The 22,476-nt window shown below is 34.6% G+C and overlaps 1 protein-coding gene across 1 annotated transcript in view; it reads right to left on the reverse strand.

Moving 5' to 3' along the window:
• Sbf (SET domain binding factor) overlaps positions 1-22,476 on the reverse strand; it is a 631,948-nt gene that overhangs the window by 545,058 nt on the left and 64,414 nt on the right. The window contains 1 exon segment of the mRNA XM_090414822.1: positions 13,993-14,106. Coding sequence (XP_090270948.1) covers positions 13,993-14,106 — 114 coding nt within the window.

Genomic DNA, 22,476 nt, shown 5'->3' on the forward strand with positions numbered 1-22,476 from the left:
AATAGTAGTCATAATAGCAGTAAAAATAGTAGTCAACATATCCTTACAGACATGTATAATGCTATGCATTATGGGAAGGGACACTATCCAGAAGGTTTTCGACCATCGAGGTCTTTTAGTATTCAATATTTTAGTAATACAGTGTGACACCTTTTGACTGTAAAATTTTGCATTATTTGGGTGGTGATTTATTGTACTCATTTGTATTTGGTATTCTATCTTATGTATGGTATAATTATTAACTCAGTAACTTGTAATCTTGTTGGGCTGCGGCATTGTAAAATTTATACTACTCACAAAGTTTCGCCTATTTTCTCATTAATCCTTAACCTTCCTTACTTTCTTACCGCTGCCCTTTGCTCCTACTGCTCTTTAAGCTGCCTGTTTTTTCAACTATCGCTGGCTGAACGATTTGCAATATCCTTATTCTCTCCAGATCCTTCTTCTAGACAAATTTATTTTTATTAACAACTGCACCAGTCTAGAAAGATTAATATAGTCTAAGAATAATAAAAGTATGGTCACAGGAAAGGTAAGGTCTCAGCAAAAATCCTCCTAACATTACAGCAAGTCGTGGCTATTCTGAATCTACTTATATGTGCGAATTTTATTTGAGATAGTGCATTGGCAAATGATCAGATCAATTGTTGCTTAAACAAAACATTTTATTCTAACTTAACTTGACATTATAACACAGTGAAATGACTAACTCTCTTAACATGTCCAACTTCAGCAAAATAATTACATCTTTGAAGTATATACACTTTACGTTCACTTAACATTTACACTCAACTTAGCACTATATGAACCACACATTCTTTGCAATAGGTATAGAACAACTATTCCCTCTAACATAACTAATTTCAGGAGATATTCCTTGCACCAGCAATACAATGTACCTTTGTTCTACCTTGTTACTATACAATACCTTACAAAACTATACCAATGATGTTCTGTAACACTTACATACAATTCTCACTTATCTAAGTTACAAGGAAAATCATAACAATATCATTTGTTTACTCACAATTCTTTCAGTAAGCTTACAGTCCTCTTTCATTAACTATACCTCAGTTCGAATATCTTGAATCCTTTCCGTTATACAGGACATGTTCTTGACTCGGACATTTCTATCTCGGTTCATCTCGGACATGAGATAGATGCAATGAGTGAGATCGCATGGTTGAGCAGAGCAATACATAGGGCAAAGCATCAGCTGGAGTGTATGTGCAAATGTCTACCTAGTGTACCAGCCAATAAAAAAAAGTATGATAGGAAAAATAAGATTATGATTGTGAACGTAAACAAAATGAAGCAGCAAGTGCTGTATGGAGATTTGTTAGTACGAGGTGTGATAGTAGAGAATTTTACAAAATCGTACCAACCTGGTGCGACCATTAAGAATGTAAGTGAGTCTATTAGGGAGCAAAAGCAAAGGGTGAAAGAAATGATAGTGGTGTCAGGTACGAATGATTTGAAAGGAGATAAAATGGAAATGATAGAGGACCTGAAGGAATTGTTTGAGGTAGCAAAAGAGAAGAGTGAGAGAGTTAGGATGATTAGTCTTTTGCCGCAGTATGACAGTGAAGAGTTTAGAAGGAGGGCCATAATTGCAAATGACTTTATGAGTGGGTTATGCAGGATGAGTGGTGTGGAATTTGTGGACGTGTGGAGTGAGTTCAATGGGCGAAAGGATCTATATAAGATGGATGGTTTACATTTGAATGGATTCGGTGTAAGGAGACTTGAAAAAGTGTTGTTGAATGAAGTGGATGTGCAGAATCAGGGAAACTAGATTTATTAAGGGTGAGGGGAAGAAGATATGCAGACCTTAGGGTGGCAGTTGAGTGTATGAATGAGTATAATATGCCCGAGCAAATAAGGACAACAAATCAGAATGGGATAGTTGGTATAAGGCATCAAGGTAGGGATGGGGCTAAAGGAGGTCTGCAATTCATGTACGCTAATGCTAGGAGTATTATGAACAAGAAGGAAGAATTTTTGGCCTTGGTTGGCACTTCCAGACTACAGGTTATTGGCATTAGTGAAACATGGCTGACTGAAGATGATATAGCTAGTGGGATTGAATATGAGGGGTATAGTGTGTTCAGGAATTACAGGGAGAATAAAATGAGGAGAGGAGTATTATTGATGATAGCCGATGAGCTGCACCCATTTGATGTGAGATTGAGGCTAGCAGAACAAAATATACAATTGGGTGCTGCTATAGATGAGGTGACGGAAAAGATGGTGGAGATAATATGCATAAGCAAATAGAAGAAATGAGTGGAAGGAGGGTAATTAATATGGGAGATTTCAACTATGGTAGCATTGATTGGAAGGAGGAGAGGACACATGGGAGGAAGGAATTAGATTTTATGCAGTTATTAAGGGATAACTATTTGCAACAGCATGTAATGGAAAATACTAGGGGTCAGAGAGTGCTTGACCTAGTAATTGCATCTGAGGATTAGACTGTAACGAATATGACCACATTGCCACCAATTGGTGAGAATGATTATAGGGTCTAGACTTGGGAGGTGGCTAAAAGTGTGGAATTTACAATTAAGACAGGGTACATGTGGAATTATCGGGCTGGTAAGTATGACAAGCTTAGGAGTTTGATTGGTTCAGTGCCATGGCATTTAAACTGCAAAGGCTGGATGCTGATAGTGCATGGGAGGTGGTTAAGAAGTGTTGCAGGAGGCAATGGCTGACTGTATACCTATAGTCCGAATAATAAATAAAGTAGGGATTAAATGGATGAACACCATTAAGCTTGAGCTGCAAAAAAAGAAACAACTGTGTGGGGAATTTAAGGAAAAAGGTGACCTGCAGGCACATGAACGGTATAAAGTCCAGGCCAGAAGGGTAACAAAAGCGTGGTAAGAAAAGCAAATGTGGATTATGAAAGAACATTAACCATGCAGGCTAAAGAGAATCCCAAGTTTTTTCGATATGTTGCAAGTAAAAGAAAAAATGTATACGGCAGAGCGATTTTAAAGAATGGTGATGGTAGGGAGGTAACCGAATCAGTTGATATAGTAGAATTACTGAGTGAGTACTTTGCAAGAGTATATCATCCAGGTGGTGACATTGCAGAAATGGAAGAACCAACAGCTTATAAGGGAATTGCGGTGAATGAAGTGGAGGTGAATAGTCTATCACAAAACCTCAATGTCAATTCATCTGCGGGATTGGATGGTATACCAGTTCGTGTCGTACGAGAAGAAGCTAAAGAATTGTCAGTGCCTTTGACCATTTTGTTTAATTTGAGTCTCAGGTCTGGGTTAGTCCCAAGGGGGTGGAAAGAGGGGAAATTGTTCCACTGTATAAAGGAGGTTCCAAGACTGCTGTTGAAAATTACCAGCCGATCAACATTACCGGCGGATCAGGAATTATTGTCAAGGTCTTGGAGAAAATAGTGAAGAGGAAAATACAAGATTGGATACATGAAAATGGGATACTGTATGGGGGACAGCATGGTTTTGTGAAGGGTAGATCATGCCTCAGTAACTTGCTCACGTTCTATAACACAGTGATGGCTGAACTGGATAAGGGGAACGAGTTTACAGTGATTCTACTAGACCTTGCTAAAGCCTTTGATAGGATACCACATGGAATTCTAATCAGTAAACTGCAGCATATGAGAATGGATATAGGGTTGGTGAGATGGATAGGAGGGTGGTTGATGGAGAGATATCAGAGAGTGGTTTATTCAGAATTAGAGTCCAACAGACGGCCTGTGACTAGTGGTGTGCCGCAGGGTTCTGTTCTTGGACCACTAGTGTTTAATTTGTTCATTAACGATGTAGGATCGCAGTCCTCCAAATCATCCTGCAAAATTTTGCAGGATGATTTGGAGGAATGGGCTAAGGAGAATGGATGTCAATTTAATGTGGAAAAATATAAGGTTTTGCATTTTGGGGTGAAAAGATTAGCAGCAGTATATCACATTGGTGGAACCGTACTCCAGGAGATTGATGAGGCCAGGGATTTGGGAGTGTTGGTGGATAGGGCGCAAAAGTGGCTAAATCAGCTCATCAAATCACTTGGTTGCTGAAAAACACTTTAATGAGCAGAGACAAAGGTTATTGTTCCTCTGTATCGAGCCTTGATAAGACCCTATCTAGACTACTGTGCCCAGATATTATCACCAGGGTTTCTTCTTGATGGGGAGGAGGTGGAGAGGATCCAGAGATGAGTGACCAAGAAAATAGCAGGACTATGGAATCAACCTTATGAGAACAGGTTGAAGATTTGTGGGCTGCAGAAATTGGTTGATAGGCAGAAAAGGGGTGATATGATTGAGACATTCAAATTACTGAAGGGTTTCTATAAGATTAATTCAGAAGATATTTTTGAGAATAGGACTGGTAGTGGGAGGACTAGGGGCCATCCATGGAAGCTTGGTAAGAGTGTGGTTAGCAAGGGTGTTAGAGCTAAGTTTTTTACTTGGAGAGTGGTAAATGAGTTCAAGGTGAAGTATGATAGATACTGTGTGAATGTTGAATAGTTGTTCTTGACATGATGTTGGGCCTCCTTTGATGAGTCTAAGGACTTCTTGGAGCTGCCCGTAATTAATAATTATTATTTAACGAACATGTCATCTATATATCATAGCAATGTGAATGATGCTGTGCAACATGTAGAAGAGAGACAAGGATTAGGAGAATTAAAGATGAAAGAATCAGAGTGTATCAAGTGTTGCTTAAGTAAGATGTTAATAAAGCTGTGGGAATGGATGACATATCATCACATATTTTTAAAGAATGTACACTATAGTTATCCATGTCCCGGTTATTTAATGAAAGTCTTGTAGTGGGGAAGGTTCCTAAGGAGTGGAAAGAAGCCAAAATAATACCTCTCCACAAGCATGGAGAGCACAGAAGTTTCCAGAACAGAAGTTTTGAGAACACAAGTTTCCAGTTATAGACTGGCCTGTATATCTGCAGTTGTGATCAAAGCGTTGAAAAATTGGTAAGAAATAGAATACAGGACTGGATTAGTGGACATAAGATTCTCTATGATGGTTAGCATGGGTTTGTAAAGGACAGGTTTTGTTTTAGCAAACCGTTTGTTTTATGATAAGGTGACAAATGTGTTGGATAAGGGAGATTCATATACAACTTTTTTTTTCCCTTAATTTTGTAAAGCATTTGATAGATTACCACATGACAGATTGGTGTATAAGTTGGAGGAGATGGATTAAATATTGGGTTTCTGAAAGATACCAGCAAGTTGTGCATGATGGAGCCATGTCTCAGAAAAGGAAGGTGACCAGTGGTGTGCCTTAGGATGCTGTTCTTGGGCCCCCTACTGTTTAACTTTTCTGTTAATGATATTTTGTGTGGATTGACTAGGGATCTTCAAATGTTTGCCGATGATGCAAAGTTAGGAAGAATTATCAGGAGTAGGGTTAATGATAATTCTCTACAGAAAGATTTAAATAGACTTTTAGTTCAGACAAATGAGTGGGGTTGCAGTTTTAATATTAATAAATGCAAGGTGTTACACTTTGGGATACAGAGATATAAGGGTACATACTGTATTGGTGGAGCTGTACTTCAGGAAGTGGATGAGATTCGGGATCTTGGAATGATGGAAGACAGTGGACTGAAGTTCCAAGGGCACATTGCAAGTTCTGCAAAGACTGCATATCGTATTGCTGCTATTATAAAAAGTATATTGAAAGGTAGGGATAAGGAGGTGGTGCCTCTATATAAAACATTGGTCAGACCACATATGGACTATTGTGCTCAGATTTGGTCATCTAGTTTTCATTGTGATGTGGAAACACTAGAGAGAGTCAAAAGATGAATAACCATATCAGGACTCTGGGGTGTTGGTTATGAAGGGCATAGGGAATGTAGATTTACAGAGGTTGCTGGATAGGAGGAAAAGAGGAGATATGATAGACTTTCAAGTTAGTTAAGGGATTAATACAGAAGGAATTATAAAAAGAGTGGATGTTAAGACGGGAAGAATGAGAGGCCATCCCTGGAAGTTGTGTAAAGATTTGGTGAAGAAAGGTGTGAGGAGTAGATTTTTTACATGGAGAGTTGTTAGTGACAGGAATGCATCAAAGTATATTATGATAGAGATGTTGCTGGTTGAGTGAGCCTCCCATAATGAGGCTGTTGATTCTGCAGAGGTTATCAAAATAATAATAATACTACTATGACAAAGATCTGGGAAACTTATTTTGCGACCTGTTAGCCTGACTTCTCCAAATTAACTTTGTGGTTATTAGCACATAGAGCGTGCCATGTAGGGACATTAATTCTGTTTCAGTTATCATTTGAGTTGTAATTGTTTACAAATACAATTACTAAACTAAATAATTGTCTTCCACAATTATTTAGTTTAGTGTGTTTGTCACAGTTATAATTATGATAATGAAATGTTTCATTAAAATTTTATAATCAGAAAATATAACTTGAAAAATCTTGTGCTTAACAAGAGTTAGTAACTATAGGATCAGATATATCTGGATATATAGCCAAACCATATCTCAGCTATATGGAGGGAGTTATTAATTAACCTCCCTACCGGCCGATGTGGATGAAATAGTGACACCAAATTGCACTTCTTATCCATGTTATTCAATGGGTGTTAGAGCTTCATATCCAGATTTAGCTGAACGTCTATAGACGTCGTGGCCGGTTGGGGGGTTAATACCTTTCTGCTGTGATATGGAATATATTCATAGTATAATAGTACTTTTAATATAAAATCAGTAGAGACTATATTTGAGGGAAAAAAAATAATAAGTACTGTAATGTGGAGTATTGATCATACTCCACATTTAAAGTAAACTCTGGAAATATGGCAAAAAAATTCCATTTCCTTAAATTAATCCCAGTTTATGAGAAGAAATTAGCATAAAAAACCAAAGAAAATCATAGTGTTCAATGTTGGTAGTAAAAGAAAGAATAACTTTAATGAATACTTGTGGCAGGGACAGAGGTGATACAGTACACACACACACACACAAAAAAAAAAAACTGCTTAATAACTTACAATGATATACAAGGGTGGTCTGAAAAGTTCTCGGCCTAACAATGAAAATTTATCATTTCAAAATTATTTTTATTTTTCAACATAATCTCCCTTAAGACTAATACATTTATTCCAGCAATGCTCCAGTGCCATTATCCCGTCCCTGTATGGTTCTCAGTAAGATCTGCAAAATACCTCTCTACAGCTGCAATCACCTCTTGATTTGAAGAAAAACGCCGACCAGCGAGGAAGAGTTTTAGTTTTGGGAAGAGATAGAAGTCAGAGGTAGCCAAATCTGGGGAACAGGGTGGATGTTCCAACAATTCATAGTGCAGATCCCTTAATTTTCCCATTGCCAAAACACCTTTGTGGGCAGGGCATTGTCCTGATGAAAGATGATTTTTTTTTCTTCTGCAAACCGGTTCTATCTCACGAATTTTTTCATCTAGTCTGGTTAAAAGATCGGAATAATATTCTCCAGTTATTGTCTTACCCTTTTCAAGAAAATAAACAAAATGCTTTTAATATCCCAAAACACCGATGCCATGAACTTTCTTGCTGATGGAACCGACTTTGTCTTCTTTGGTGCTGAACAACCGGCTTTTGTCCACTGTTTTGACTGCTGTTTGGATTCTGGTTGTAATTGTGAATTCAAGTGCCATCCATAGTAATAAATCAATGCACAAAATCAGTTTTATTCTTGGTAAAATGCTAAAATGTTAAAATGCTCTAAGGACTGTTCAGAGATTTTCGTGTGAGTGTGTTTTTGATCTGCTGTGAGCAAGTGCAGCACCCATCTTGTGCAAAGCTTTTTCATTTGCAATTCTTCATGCAAAATATATCCTACACATTCTTTTGAAATGCCTATAGTTTCAGCAATTTTACACACTTTGACTCACCGGTCATTCAATAATATATCATGCACTTGATCAATGATTTCTGGTGTTGATAGACTTTTTGGACGTCCTTAACGTGGATCATCTTCAAGGTTGGTATGGCTATGTTTAAACTCAGCAGCCCATTTCTTAATTGTCGAAAATGAAGGAGAAGAGTGCCCATAAACTTTTATGAACTTCGAATGAATTTCTTCTGATGTTAAACCTTCTTTTACAAAGAATTTTATAACCTCACGATACTCAATTTTATCAATTTCAAGGGAGACAACACTTTTGCGCTTCAGACAGCTATATAAAACAAACTACTTGATAGAATGACTAGAAATTTCGCACGGATGCTTTTGACAGATGTACCAACTTAGAAAGAAAAACAAGATCCCCCTTTCCCCCAGCTACACCTCTGTAACTTAGTGTTCCGTAGAATTGTTTTAGGCATTTTACTGGTCCTCAGGCTTAGAAAGGTTGAGAAACGCTGCCTTAGATCAACAAGGTTTGAAGGCGTCATTGTAGAATATCCATTCCTTCAACATTCTCCAAACCATTTGGACTATTTGCTCTACCAACTCTGTATGATGGAAAATAATGCTCAACAATAAATGCCTTTTCTGCTGAAGTCAACACCATTGCTACAGCTAAATGAAATGGCGTAGATTCTACACATGTTCTTCTATTGATGGGCATGCATTTGAATGGCATATCTCATAGCATGGGTGCTGAAGGGGATGTTGAAGTTCAGTACTGTTTTTATTTGCACCATACCATATAAGCATAAGAAATGGTTGAATTATTGAGTGTTACCATTGCAAGCATGTATCATCCAGGTGGAGATAATGTCTTAACTTATTTAACAGGGATTGATATGAGAATAGTGGCAGATAAACTGAAAGTGTTTAGAGTATTAAGAAATCTCAGTGTAAATACAGCCATATAATCTTATTACAGAAGATTATTTCAGTAAAAAAGGCAGTGTGCCATCAGGCTATCTAATTCCTGTGCTGGCAGAGTACAATGATTTTGAGGACAAGATTGTGTCATTACATAAAGGGGTCTTCAAAACAGAGGTACTACATTGCAGGAATGTTAGCTTAGCAGTGGTTATTAAGCTATAAGAAATGCATAACTAATGGAAGAATTCCAGAATGAGCAGATAGTAATATACTATTACTATCGTACCCTTCACTGCATGACTTTGTGAAGGGTAGGTCATGTCTTAGTGAAGTAATAAAGATCATGTAGAGATCTCACAATAAACTGACAGTTGAGTTGGATAAGTGAAACTGGCACACTATGATGTCACTCAAGTTTGCAAAGACATTTGACATGATACTGTATGCAACCCTGTTATGTAAGTTGGAGCAAATGGAGATAGATATGAAGCTGGTGACATGGATAAGAGTGTGGGATGGCTGATTGACAAAAATTTGGGAGTAGTATATGATGAAGTTGAATTAAAGAGAAGGTAGGTAACCAGTGATATGCTACAGGGTTCTGTACTCAGGGCAGGTCCTGTTAAATGATACTGAATTTAATGTGAGAAGAAATAACCAATTCTTTGTCAATGTTGCTAAATTGGGGTAGCCAATAGTTAATAAAGATGATGTAGAGATCCTGCAGGATGATTTAAATAGACAAGCAGTGTGGGCAATGAGTAGTGATTATCAATTTAATGTGGGAAAGTTTAATGTTATGCACTTTGGACTGACGAAGTGGTAAGTCATCTGTTATATTATATTGAGTAATTGCATTTGAGAAAATTGAGGATGTAGATAGATTTGGGGAATGATGCTGGTTAGGGAACCAAAGTTCAGAGGGCATATTGCAAAAAAGTGGGTAGAATAGCCCAAAGGATGCACTTGAACACAATGACAAGTAGAGATGAGAGAAAGAGTTATCATTCCTCTTTATAAGGTTTTGATATGACTGCATCTAGACTTATATATAGATTTGGTTACGTGGATTTCTTAGGGTTATGGAAATGGTGGAGAGTATTCACAGGTGAGTGACTAGTCTGTGGAGTGCTCTTTGTGAGAATAGATTGAAGGCCAGTGGACTACAGAGTATTACTGAAAGGCAGAAAAGATATGAGAGAAACATAAGTAACTAAAAGGATTTTGCAGAGTAGATGCTAAAAATATTTCAGTACATGACTGGATGGGAAAGAATGAGAGGTCACTCTTGGTGGTTGTGTAAGGGTCTGGGACATTTTGTAAATGTTTTGTATGAAGAGAGAGTAGGGAATGAGTGGAATATGTTCATTCCATTTATCTTTAATGCAAAATGAAAAAAACTTGAGTTTTAAGTTGCATACTATCTCCACTCTTATTCATCATCTATATGGATTGCATTATGAAAGAAAGTGGCATTAAAATTATTTTAGAATCAGAGATATCAAACTTAGCTCTCTGCTTTATGCAGATGCAAATATGGCATGATAGGCATGAGAATCAGCAATAAAAAGACCAAAAATAGAAAAATTGGTAGGAACATAAAAAACTTCGGCTGCATTTTTAATGGAGACTCTATAGAACAAGTAAAAATATTTCAGCTATTTTGGCACATTTTTAGTAAAGATGGCAAATCAAATATGAAAATAGACAACAGAATAAGCAAGCGGGTGTGGTGAGGAGTCAGGTAAATAAATTTCTATGGAATAAGAGAGAACTTATCCAAAACACTAAACTAGCAGTATATAAGACAGTGTTTATATGGATTTGAGAGTGTGATTAGAAATAAAGCACTTGATCTAAGATCAGAGAATCCAGATCCGATATGATAGTTTTGAGAAAGATTCATTCGGGGGGGGGGGGATGGTATCGATGACGGAATCATATTAAAACTAAAGATATTAGGAAAGAACCTGACATTGTTAGCATGCAAAAGTGTATGAGCAAGGCTCATCTAAGGTGGTATGGTCGCTTAAGCAGAATGAGAGAGGAAAGGTTAGGTTAGCAAAAGATGGTAGGAAAACAACCCAGAGCCTACATGGATTATTTCAGTCAGAAGGACCTTAGAAGACCAAAGGATTAGATGCAACAATATCAGAGTGCTGACAGGTAATAGATCAATTTAGAGGGAAAACTGTTGATTGGAGATCAGTAACAATGCAAACTTAAGCATACAGTACTTTCATAGTAGCCTGTACACTACTTGAGGGTACACATCATGAAAGTGATGATATAATAGTTTGCTGATGATGCAAATTTGAGAAGCATAACAGTTAATCAATGTGATGATGATTTAAATAACTGAGTTTATGGGCAAAAGATAATGGGTGCCACTTTAGTGTGGAAAAATGTAAAGCTATGCATTTTGGGATGAAAATATTACATCAATGTGTACCACATTGATGGCAATGCACTCCACAAAATTGATGAGGCTAAAGATTTGGGATAGAGTTATTCAAGTTCAAAGAGCATATTGTTAAGGTGGCTAGGGTAGCTCATAAGATTACTTGGCTATTGAAAAACAAACTAACATACAGAGATAAGGCCCTTGATATGGCCACATCTGAATTACTGTGATTAGGTCATTTAATTTCATTAAAGTTTTTAAAGAATTTTAAAGTATTAAATGGTTACAACCTTCATCAAATCCAGTAGATAATTGATTCCTATGTTCCAACACCTAAGGATTCTTCAACAGACTGCAGGGTTCCAATCCCTTATATTTCTGGTATCTCTGAACCTATTGGAAGAATTTTGAAGAAGTATTCACCCTAATCCCACATATTTTCCTATCAACAAAATTTCTCATCTGTTACCATCTACAAAAGACAAATGTTAGCTGCACTGTTAGCTGGTATTTACCAAATACCTTGTTAATTTAATTTGACATACTTCAGCCAGACAGTCTGTTCTGTGGAGAAAAGAATTAATGAACATCGATATTATGTTGAATATGTGAAACATGAAAAGTCTGGTCTGGCAAAGCATGATTTTGACACCAAACACAGTATCCGGTGGGATGAAGCTCATCTTTTCCATAGAAGCAGTTTTAAATATGAAAGCCTTTTCAAAGGAAGTTGCAGAGCCCATTTACATTGGCCTAACCTGAATCGGAACGATTGTCTCTCTCTCCCAGAAGTTTGGGAGAGTCTTATTTTATGTAAACATCTAAAATAGTTTCAATAATATTATTTATTAATATATTAATCTCTAACTTGGATGTGGTGACAGCCCAAGACAGGAAGGTGTGGAGGAGACTCATAACAAACAGTGACCCCACTTAAGTGGGAGAAGCTGTAGAAGAAGAAGAAGATTAATATATTAATCTCTAGCAGCAATCGTTTTAATTGTTTGTATGTATCTTGTATTCCTGTTCTTTGATTTGCTTGTTTCTACACACTGATGATGTACTGTTATTTTCAGTATAAAATATCTGTATTTTCATTAAAGTTAATTACTGTGATTATGATTAGTTATTTAAATGGCTTATTGTGGGTGCTCATCAGACTGATGACATGATTTTGAAAACAGCAGAGCTGACTGGTTTCTCAAAACGTCAGATATACTAGGTATTTAATCAGTGGAAAAATTACCTACATTGCTTGTCTAAGGAGGCATAGCTATGGTCCTAAGACAGTCTGTCAGGACAGTTTGTCCATACAAGCCATCTGAGAAGGCTTGTATGGACAAACAGAACTTCCTGTGTGCAACAACTGACTTAAGCATTTAATGAAGGCTGTTCCCGACTCACATCTAATTGAACTATGCTCAGGGAATCGAAAAGGATCAGTAGTGGCAGTCACCAAAGAAGATGCAATATGGTATTAAATGAAAGTTTCTAATTCAGTGACCAGTATGTGTACCTCCGTGGAGGCACTGTGCAATTTAGAGAGTTTCATTACATAATATTCTAGTATATTAATTTACCATATCATCATCAAATTCCTGACATGCATCCTCAAGGGGTGTACAGGATATGATAGTACTGCATGAAAAATTTACATCATTACTAACTTCCTATCTACAATTTTCCTCCAAATCAACCTGTTACTGTCAAGACTTCAACAATGTCAGATCTTATATTTCTATCTTCTAAGGCACTTTTTACCATATGAATCCACCTATATCTTGGTCTTCCTCTGGGTCTTTTTACCTGGCAGAGAACATTTGTTTTGCTAATCTTTTAATTTCCTATATTAATATATTAAATCAGTATTGTATTACTTTATTGATACAATATATTAAATTGTATTAATAATATCAATACAATTTATTATTCATACAGAGTTAGTTTTCATTAATATATTATTAATATAATACACGCAGAAATGGTTTTTTTAGGAAGGTTTGTTATCATTGTGCAGTACTTCCATGGAGGTTCTGTGCAATAACATATACACAGAATTTTTTTAACAAATTTCTTTTTACAAATACATGTATCTTATGAAGTCCACATTAAATTGGCTGTGTTTAAATTGTTCCTTGGATTCCCAACCAATCATGTTGCAGGACCAAGGTTCTTTTGAATGCACTTTGTAGCATTTGTTTTATCATGCCAGCCAGGTAGTGGTTAACATATCTACTCTCCAACCAACAAGTCACAATTTGAATACCACCTGGGCATAGATGTTTGTGATTGTCTTTAGGCAAGAGATGAATTTTATTGTCAAGTGTGAGACCACTCTTCCACTTAGAGACTTGAAGTGGCTTGAAAAAGCATGTTTGGTCTCTAGAGTAGTGTTTCCAGGATATGTAAAAAGAAATCAATAAAAATAATAATAATAAATCCTTATCCTGCCCACAATACTAATTTATTGGTGGGAAAGACATACACATACAAAATCTTTGCTTTAGGTAACTGTCCATTTGCTGTGTTGTTCACTCTGATGATGTTATGAGATACTCATCATGAAATATGAGTTTGTATAAATTTCATTATGTAATTATATCTATAGTAATAATTTAATTTTATTAATTTAAATTATATAATATACATATTTTGTCAGTTCCTTAATAGTATCATATTACTGTGGTAAAGGAAAACAGAAGGATTATAATATTCAAATATTTATATGATGTATTTTTATAAAAATATCATCTTCTGATTCAAATATATGCTATATTCAGGAAAGTCAACAAATTTTGCCTACCATACACAAATGAGTGTAGAGCTGGGAGTGGAGGGGTTCAGGAAGCATAGGAATTGTTATACATTCAGGAACTAATATGGACCCACCATCCAAGTCTACAATGAGGACATCTAACTGTAAAAAAAAAAAAAAAAAAAGATGACTATGATGATAACAAATAAAATAATAATAATTAAAATAAAACAAGAAAAATAAAACATAATAAATAAAACATTTCTAAAGTAGGTGCAAATATTAAATTTTATAAAGATTTAAGTGAAAATTGTGTTCAATCAGCTTAAGTGAAATTAAATAACTAAACAGTACACTAGAAATGCTTTCTGCACATATTTTCAGATTAAATATAATAACTAATGTATGATTGTTAACTTAGTATAATACCTACCCATGGTAAAAGCCTTAAGCTATAAGATGCAAAAATGACTTGTGACTAAATAATTAGTACTGCAAAAAATGTTCTATGTTTATTTTTTAGTGAATTTTTAAATTAACTAGGTTGCAGAAAATAGATTCGGAAACAATTATAGTACCGATAAAAGAATATATATATATATATATATATATATATATATATATATGAATTAACCTTGTTACTCACTATATTTTCATGTATTAATTTAATGGAGTAAAAATAAAATTTCATTCATCGAATTTAGCATTATTCCAGAAAAATATTCATCAATGTATCCATTTTTTTTTATGAATGCATCAATAATCTTGTAGATGTGCAAGAGAAGAATGAAGCGATGTTGAATGCACTGCCCATCATCCCTATGTCTCATATACAGCAGAGTTATTTACTTCCTTTAACAGCAATATATGCTAGCATCACAGCTTCAGTTTCATCAGAATAATTCAAAACTGCTCAATCCCTTTTGCACCCTTCTTTGTTACTTATCAGTCATACACACATGTGAGAGGTTTCAAACTTTATGGCAAATCAATGCATGTAATGTTGGGAAATAAGTGTTTCTGAAAAAACAGTGGCCAATATTGTTCATTTTCATGTTTCATAGTAATAAGCAATATTCTGATACATGAAGAATATATAATTAACTAGACAGTAATAGTAATACACAGTAATAACTACACAAAGATCATATACAAAAATTGCATTTATCATTTATATGAATGTCAAAATATTTCACTGAAAAAGTCTGTAGTTTCTCTACTGTTAGTCTATAAGTTTCACTAAACAAGTCTAAGAACTAAAAGAAATAATAAAGGTATGGATTAGATACAGAATGGATTAGATTAAATACAGAACTTTGGAAGTATGATGGAAAATATTTACATCAGAAATTATTAAAATTAATAAATAACTGTTGGAGGAAATGCAAGGTTCATCAGATTAGTCAAAAGTTAAGGTTATATCCACGTTTAAAAAAGGAAATACAAATGACTGTGGAAATTACAAGGGAATAAGTTTATTAAATATAGGTTACAAAATAAACAGTAAAATTTTAAATTAAAGAATTAGATATTGTTTCTGGGAAAATTCCCATGCTACTCCTCTTAAACACTGTTATTATTATTATTACGGCTATTATAGCCTGTTTTTGTTTAGGAGTGTCCCTTATTTTAAATACATTGGCTATTTTTACTCAAAAATTTTTTTTAGATATATATTTTAGGGCATTATGGGTGAGTGTTGAAGGCAATTATAGCAGAATAAAAGAGGAGGAAAATTTTTTTGTACATACCTTGTTTTGATACTAGGATGTCTTCAAATTCCATGTTCCTGCTGAAGGTTGTTTATAACAAGGGGAAGGGAGCATGGGGGGGTGACGCGGGAAGAATAAATTGGAAACCCGGGTTTATTTTAATAATATATATATATAAATATATTTTTTAAAAGAATTGAATGACTAGAACCGAGATTTAAGTAAAAACGTTTTACTATTAAAACACTACTAGTTTTGGCTTATAACAGCCTTCTTCAGGCGACATTATAAAAGAAAGAAAAAAGAAAAAAAACACTAAAACACTGAAGCTTAAATAAACTAAGAACATCAAAGAGTCTATACATAATTGACATTAATTGACATTGTGGTTGTATTTAAAGCTGTTGTTTCATTTGTTGTATTGTTGGGAAAGTACGTGCTAGTAGCATCTCATGAACGCCAGTACATGATTACAGCTGAATGACTATCTGGGAGGTTGTAGCTCAATTCTACGCTTTTTCTCTCTAGTTCATCATTGCAATGGAAGATGTTAGTAGATTTTTCCCAGCAGACTTTGTGACTTTGGCTTTCATCATTTCATCTCAAGGAGAATCTATCATGAAGCTAAATTAGACCTACTGTCTGAAAGAATCTCTAATACTAAACGAACTCTTGCTTTTCTTTTCAATAAAAAAAGAACTTTAGCGGAGAAACTGGAAGAATCTCTAGATAATGAAAGTTGGCATACCTTTAATATAAACTGTGAATCTCAAGCAGCCACAATACAATATAATAACAAAGTAAATCTTATAAGAAAATTTGAAACATTAAAAAGAATATAAAATAATAGGAACTTCTCAAAATCACACATCAATATTGACAAAGTTGTTATCAACAAATCTTCTTATATACTTTCAGATGAAGAAAAAAGCATCCTTAGTAAAGGTCTAAACTTTATTCCTTCCCCAAAATTTATAACCAAAGGAGACACTACTTACAAAAATAGAAAAAGCTACTTCATTTCTCCCTCCACAAGATGCAAAACTTCTACATATTGAATCAATCTTTATTATCAATAAAAAAACCACCAGCAGATAACACTACTTTAACAGAATGCAAAGCTATTAAAAGTTTAAAAAACAACAGAGATATAATTATCCTTCCTGCAGATAAAGGCAATGCAACAGTCATCCTCAACTCTGAAGATTACCACCTGAATAAAATGCTTGAATTACTACAAAATGATACCTACTCAATACTTGAGAAAGATCCAACTCGTAAACTTCAAAATCGTACAAACAACTTATTAAAAACAACCACTGAATTATCCCAAAACGTTCGCTTATCTCTACACTCTCTTCATCCATTAATTCCTCGCATATATGGTGTTTCTAAAATCATTAAAGAGAACCCCACTATGCCCCATTGTAGAAGGTATCAATTATCCAACATACAACCTTTCAAAATATCTTGCCAAATACCAAAAAAGTTTTTCAGGCAAGTCACCATCCTTTATCAAGAACACTACAGAATTTGTTACATACATCAAGGATGTAACAGTTAATGAAGATGAAATCATGGTTAGCTTGGACATAACTTCTTTGTTCACTAATGTTCCAACAGATGAAGTCCTAACATTACTCAAGGACAAGTTATCCAAAAAAATGTTAGCCTTGCTTACACATTGCATCAAGTCTGGTTACTTCAAATTTCAAGATATTATACACAAGCAAAATTATGGACTGGCTATGGGTAATCCTTTATCCCCTGTACTCGCAAATTTTTACTTAGAGGATTTTGAAACCAAGGCTATCTCTTCCTTTATTTTAACACCTAAAGTTTGGAAACGCTATGTAGAGGATGTCTTCATTATTTGGAGCCATGGACATGATTCCCTTATGATTTTCCTCGAACATCTCAATAGCCGACATTCAAAGTATTAAGTTTACTGCCGAGCTCGAAACAGATAATTCCCTGCCTTTTCTTGATGTCAAACTGACACCCTCTTCTAGTAAACTCAAAATATCAATGTATAGAAAGCCAACACATATCAACAGATATCTGTATAGTCAGTCCCATCACTTCCCTCCTCATAAGCTTGGAATAATTTCCACCTTGGGACATAGAGCCCATTCTCTTCTGGATGACCCAAATGAACTTTTTACAGAAATAAACCATCTCAAAACCTCTTTCAAAGTTAATGGATATTCCAAGAGAATCATTGAAAAATTCCTTCTTAATCCTCCTAGACATTGCTCAGAAGAAACAAATAGATTCAAAGGCAATATATATCTATTCCTTACATAATTACAGTTTCACACAAATTAGCAAAAGTTCTAAGAAAATAGAATATCAGAACCTTGTTCACTCCACTTCCAAAAATCCGTTTCTTAATAAACCGCCCAAAACCTTGTCATCATCATCTAAAATACCCTGGTGTATATAAAATATTGTGTGATTGTGATATTCCTTATTTTGGGCAGACAGACAAATCTGTCGAATTGCGTATGGAAGAACACATGAGGGACATTACTTACAAGAGACAGCGAGCCAATGCATTATCAAGTCATATCCTTTTCTTGCCTAATCCTAATGATGAAAGCCAAAGTCACAAAGTCTGCTGGGAAAAATCTACTAACATCTTCCATGATGAACTAGAGAGAAAAATCGTAGAATCTAGGGAAATCATCTTCAATCCTGTTCATCTAAATAATAACTTGAGCTACAACCTCCCAGATAGTCATTCAGCTGTAATCATGTACTGGCGTTCATGAGATGCTACTAGCACGTACTTTCCCAACAATACAACAAACGAAAGAACAGCTTTAAATACAATCACAGTTTTTAATGTCAGTTATGTATAGACTCTCTGATGTTCTTAGTTTATTTAAGCTTCAGTGTTTTAGTGTTTTTTTCTTTTTTCTTTCTTTTATAATGTCACCTGAAGAAGGCTGTTAGCCGAAACTAGTAGTGTTTTAATATTAAAACCTTTTTATTTAAATCTCGGTTCTAGTCATTCAATTCTTTTAAAAAATATGTACGTTAACCGAGTTAATGATCATTCATATATATATATTATTGTGTTTAAGGGCACTTTTGGGGAGGGGAAGGGTTTACTTATGGGAAAATCCCCTGCCCCAGTTTTCCCATAAGTAAACCCTTCCCCCCCACCAAAAAAAGCACCCTTAAACACAATAATATATATATATTTATATATATATTATTAAAATAAACCTGGGTTTCCAATTTATTCTTCCAGTGTCAAAACACCCCCATGCTCCCTTTCCCCCTTGTTATAAACAACTTTCAGCAGGAACGTGGAATTTGAAGACATTTTGGTATCAAAACAAGGTATGTACAAAATATTTTTCCTCCTCTTTTATTCTGCTATAATTGCCTTCAACACTCGCCCATAATGTCCTAAAATATATATAACAAAATTTTTTTAGTAAAAATAGCCAATGTATTTAAAATAAGGGACACTCCTAAACAAAAACAGGCTATAATAGCCATAATAATAATAAAGAATTAGAAATATTGCAAACAATCTGCTCCCAGAACAAAATGGTTTCAGTTATGGAAGATCACATATAGACAATATTTATGCTTTAAAACAAATTACTGAAAAAAAAGATGAGAATTTATTTTGGAGACTCATTTGGCCTTTATTGATTATGAGAAAGCTTTTTATAAAATATGTAGAGAAAAATTATGAAGTACACTATAATGAAAAAACAAGGATATCCATTACGTTTGGTACAAGCTATACAAAACTTATATAAAGACATAAAAATAAAGTTACATAACATGTAATAAATTAACAGTAGAGATTGAAATTAATCAAGGTGTAAGACAGGGATGTAACTTATCTCCAACTCTATTCAATATATATTGATCAAATGATTAAAATATAGTAAACAACAATAAAACAAGGTATTCAGTTAACTAGAAAAACTGTTATCAATATAATTCTGTATGCATGTTATCAGATTATACTACAAGACAATGAAGACTATCTTCAAAAATTAGTTTATAAATTAAACAAAATAAGCTAACAATACAATTTAAAACTTTTGCAAAAAAAGAAAACAAAATTCGTGACATTTAAAGGTAGAGATCTTGTTAAATTAAAAACAGTCAGAAAATAAAATGGAAGAGCAAGAGACACAGTTTAATTATTAAGGCTGCATAATAACATATCTAAAGGATAAAGATATAGATGAAAAAATAACAAAATTTTGAAAAATCTGTGGAATTAAAAGAACACTGGAAAAAAAAAAAAAAGATGAGAAACTGAAATTTTACAAAGCAATGGCTAGTCCCACTCTAATATATGGTCAGCAATATGAACTGTTAAGAAGAAAGATGAAAGTAGAATATAAACAGCAGGAATGAGATTTTTAAGAGCAATTAAAAGATGCACAAAATCAGACCATATAAAAAATGAAGACATCAGAGATAGGTATTTACAATGTAAATGAAAAGATCAAGGAACATACAGAGAAATGGAAAGATATTGGTTACCAAAAGAAGCAGATAAATATAGACCAAACGGAAGGGGAGATAGAAGAAGACCAGCTGCAAGATGGTGACGATGGAACAGGCAAATGCCTAATCATTGAGGAGAAGAAGTCCATAGCATCATTAACTCTCCAAAATAGTAATAAGAAAACTGAAGTTTTCTTATCACTATTTTAGAATAGGTTCTGGAATAGGTAGTCCACAAACATTTTTGAGCCTTCCATATTAATATACCATATAAATCAGTTCATTCAGAAATTATGTCTAGCATAATTTATCTAACTGATTCTTGTTACTTATTTATGAACAGCAAAACAATAAATTTGTTCATGCAGAGTGACTTTTAGTAGAGCTATGTTCCTGATTAGTGCACATGCATAATTTATTTTATTTTTTAATATCATTCTCCCCCCCCCCACTCACACACACGACTGCAGAACCTAGTGAAGAAAAAAAAGAGCCACACCTTTCCATATGGACCACCCAAAAGGTGAAAATAATCTTCTAGGCAAGGTGGATTTGGGATTTATACAGTGCTAAAATGAGAAGTAATGTCTTGCATGGAAAAGGATATTTGAATTAGTTTTGAAGGTGGAGGAGGAGGCTATGGATGCAATGTATGTATATCAAAAAAAAAAGGTAAGACATGTAAATCAGAACAAGAAAAAAAGATATGATCTTGAATGGACATCTGAGTATTTCAAAGGTGGGATGGGAGAGTCATGTTTTTGAATGAAATAAGTTGTCCATGTCCCACTGAAATGTGGACACTCATGTTTAAGATACTGACTATGAAAGTTTGTATAGTCTGCAAGAAAAAGAGTAAAGAAGTATTGTTATCAGGAAAATTATGGAAGAGATTTAAGATTAGTGAGAGAAAGTTATTTATGAATAGGAGTGTAAATAAAAGTTCAGAGGAGGTCTGGCATATTTCCACTTTGGTGGGAAAATTTGAAGTAAGAAGGCCATCCACCATTACACAGAGACCACACAGGAATCTGGCAATCCCATTACAAAGAGTAGTGGTATGATAATTTGATTAGAAACCCCCTTGCACCAAACCAGATCAAATGTCTTGGAAATATATAGATATTCTACATGAGTTTCACAACACCTTTCCATAGCTTGTGTCCATCAATAGGTGATGTCAGCAAGATTTCTAAAGTTATAGTGATTTCCAGGTAGTAAAGAAGCTGACTGTTGATTTTTTTTTTTTTTCATTGTTTTTGGAGGTGAGAATGGAAACAAGTTCAATGGAACATAGCATGATAACTGGCATTTATCTCCTTTCTTTGAAATGTACTGAAAAGATCTCAGATGAGTATGAAAGGTTGTAAAGATGATATTGGATATGTAATAATTCTTGAGCACAACTCTGGTAATACCATCCAAGATTTGGGTATCATGAGTATTCTTGGTCTGGCTCCCACTGATGAGACTTGTTTGTCTTTGGGTTTGCTTGCTTCCTAGGGAACAGAGAGGTTCTATTTGATGGCAGGTTTTTGCCTATCATTGAGTGCAGCTACTGCTGAGTTTCTGTTCTCGAGTGATGAGTTTTAGTAATGATCATTAGGACCTCTCAGTAAGATTTCGAGTGAAATTGTAGATTACTCAGAGTTTTCGGAGTGGTATCCCATACCCCATAATGCTTAGCATTATACATGTCTGAAAGGGGTGTGCTTTGCATTATAGGATACTAAAACAACTGATGTGGAGTCATTAACCTCTATATATAAGTAGCCCAGTAGTGAAGATAGTTAATGCACAAACTTTGTTTGCTTGCACTTAGATAAAGGATTAAACCAAGAATATAATTTCTTGGTATCTTTAATTCATAATAATAATAATGTCACTACAGTTAAAAAAAAAAAAAGCCCTAAAAAATCCTAACAAATTATAAAATCTGCCAAATATAATACCAAAAAAAAGTTGCTTCAACATTCAGAGCATAAATGCAACAAATGAAGTACACCACTACTTGACAGTTTCTAACCTGACAAGAAATGTTTTAGCCAAACTTCAAATAGCAGCTAGAACAATCATGTTACCCAAATCACATTATGTGGTTCCTCCTTCCAAAATGGATGCACATGTGCTTTGTGTTATCTGACATTCCATGCCAGAAATTTCCAAATCTTGAATCCTTCTTTTGCCTTTCTATAGCTTAAAGTTTACTTGTCTCATCTGCTGTCTACCAATTCCTCAATTCTAAAAATCACTCTAACCTTTCATTTCTTATCCCAGAAGTTTGATTTCCTGTAATCTAACTATCCCAACAGCAAAGTCATCATCCTTGGTG

The sequence above is a fragment of the Typopeltis vanoorti genome, chromosome 25 (genome assembly GCF_054136105.1).
Source record: "Typopeltis vanoorti isolate ZY-2024b chromosome 25, IOZ_Tvanoo_1.0, whole genome shotgun sequence".
Lineage (NCBI taxonomy): Eukaryota > Metazoa > Arthropoda > Arachnida > Uropygi > Thelyphonidae > Typopeltis > Typopeltis vanoorti.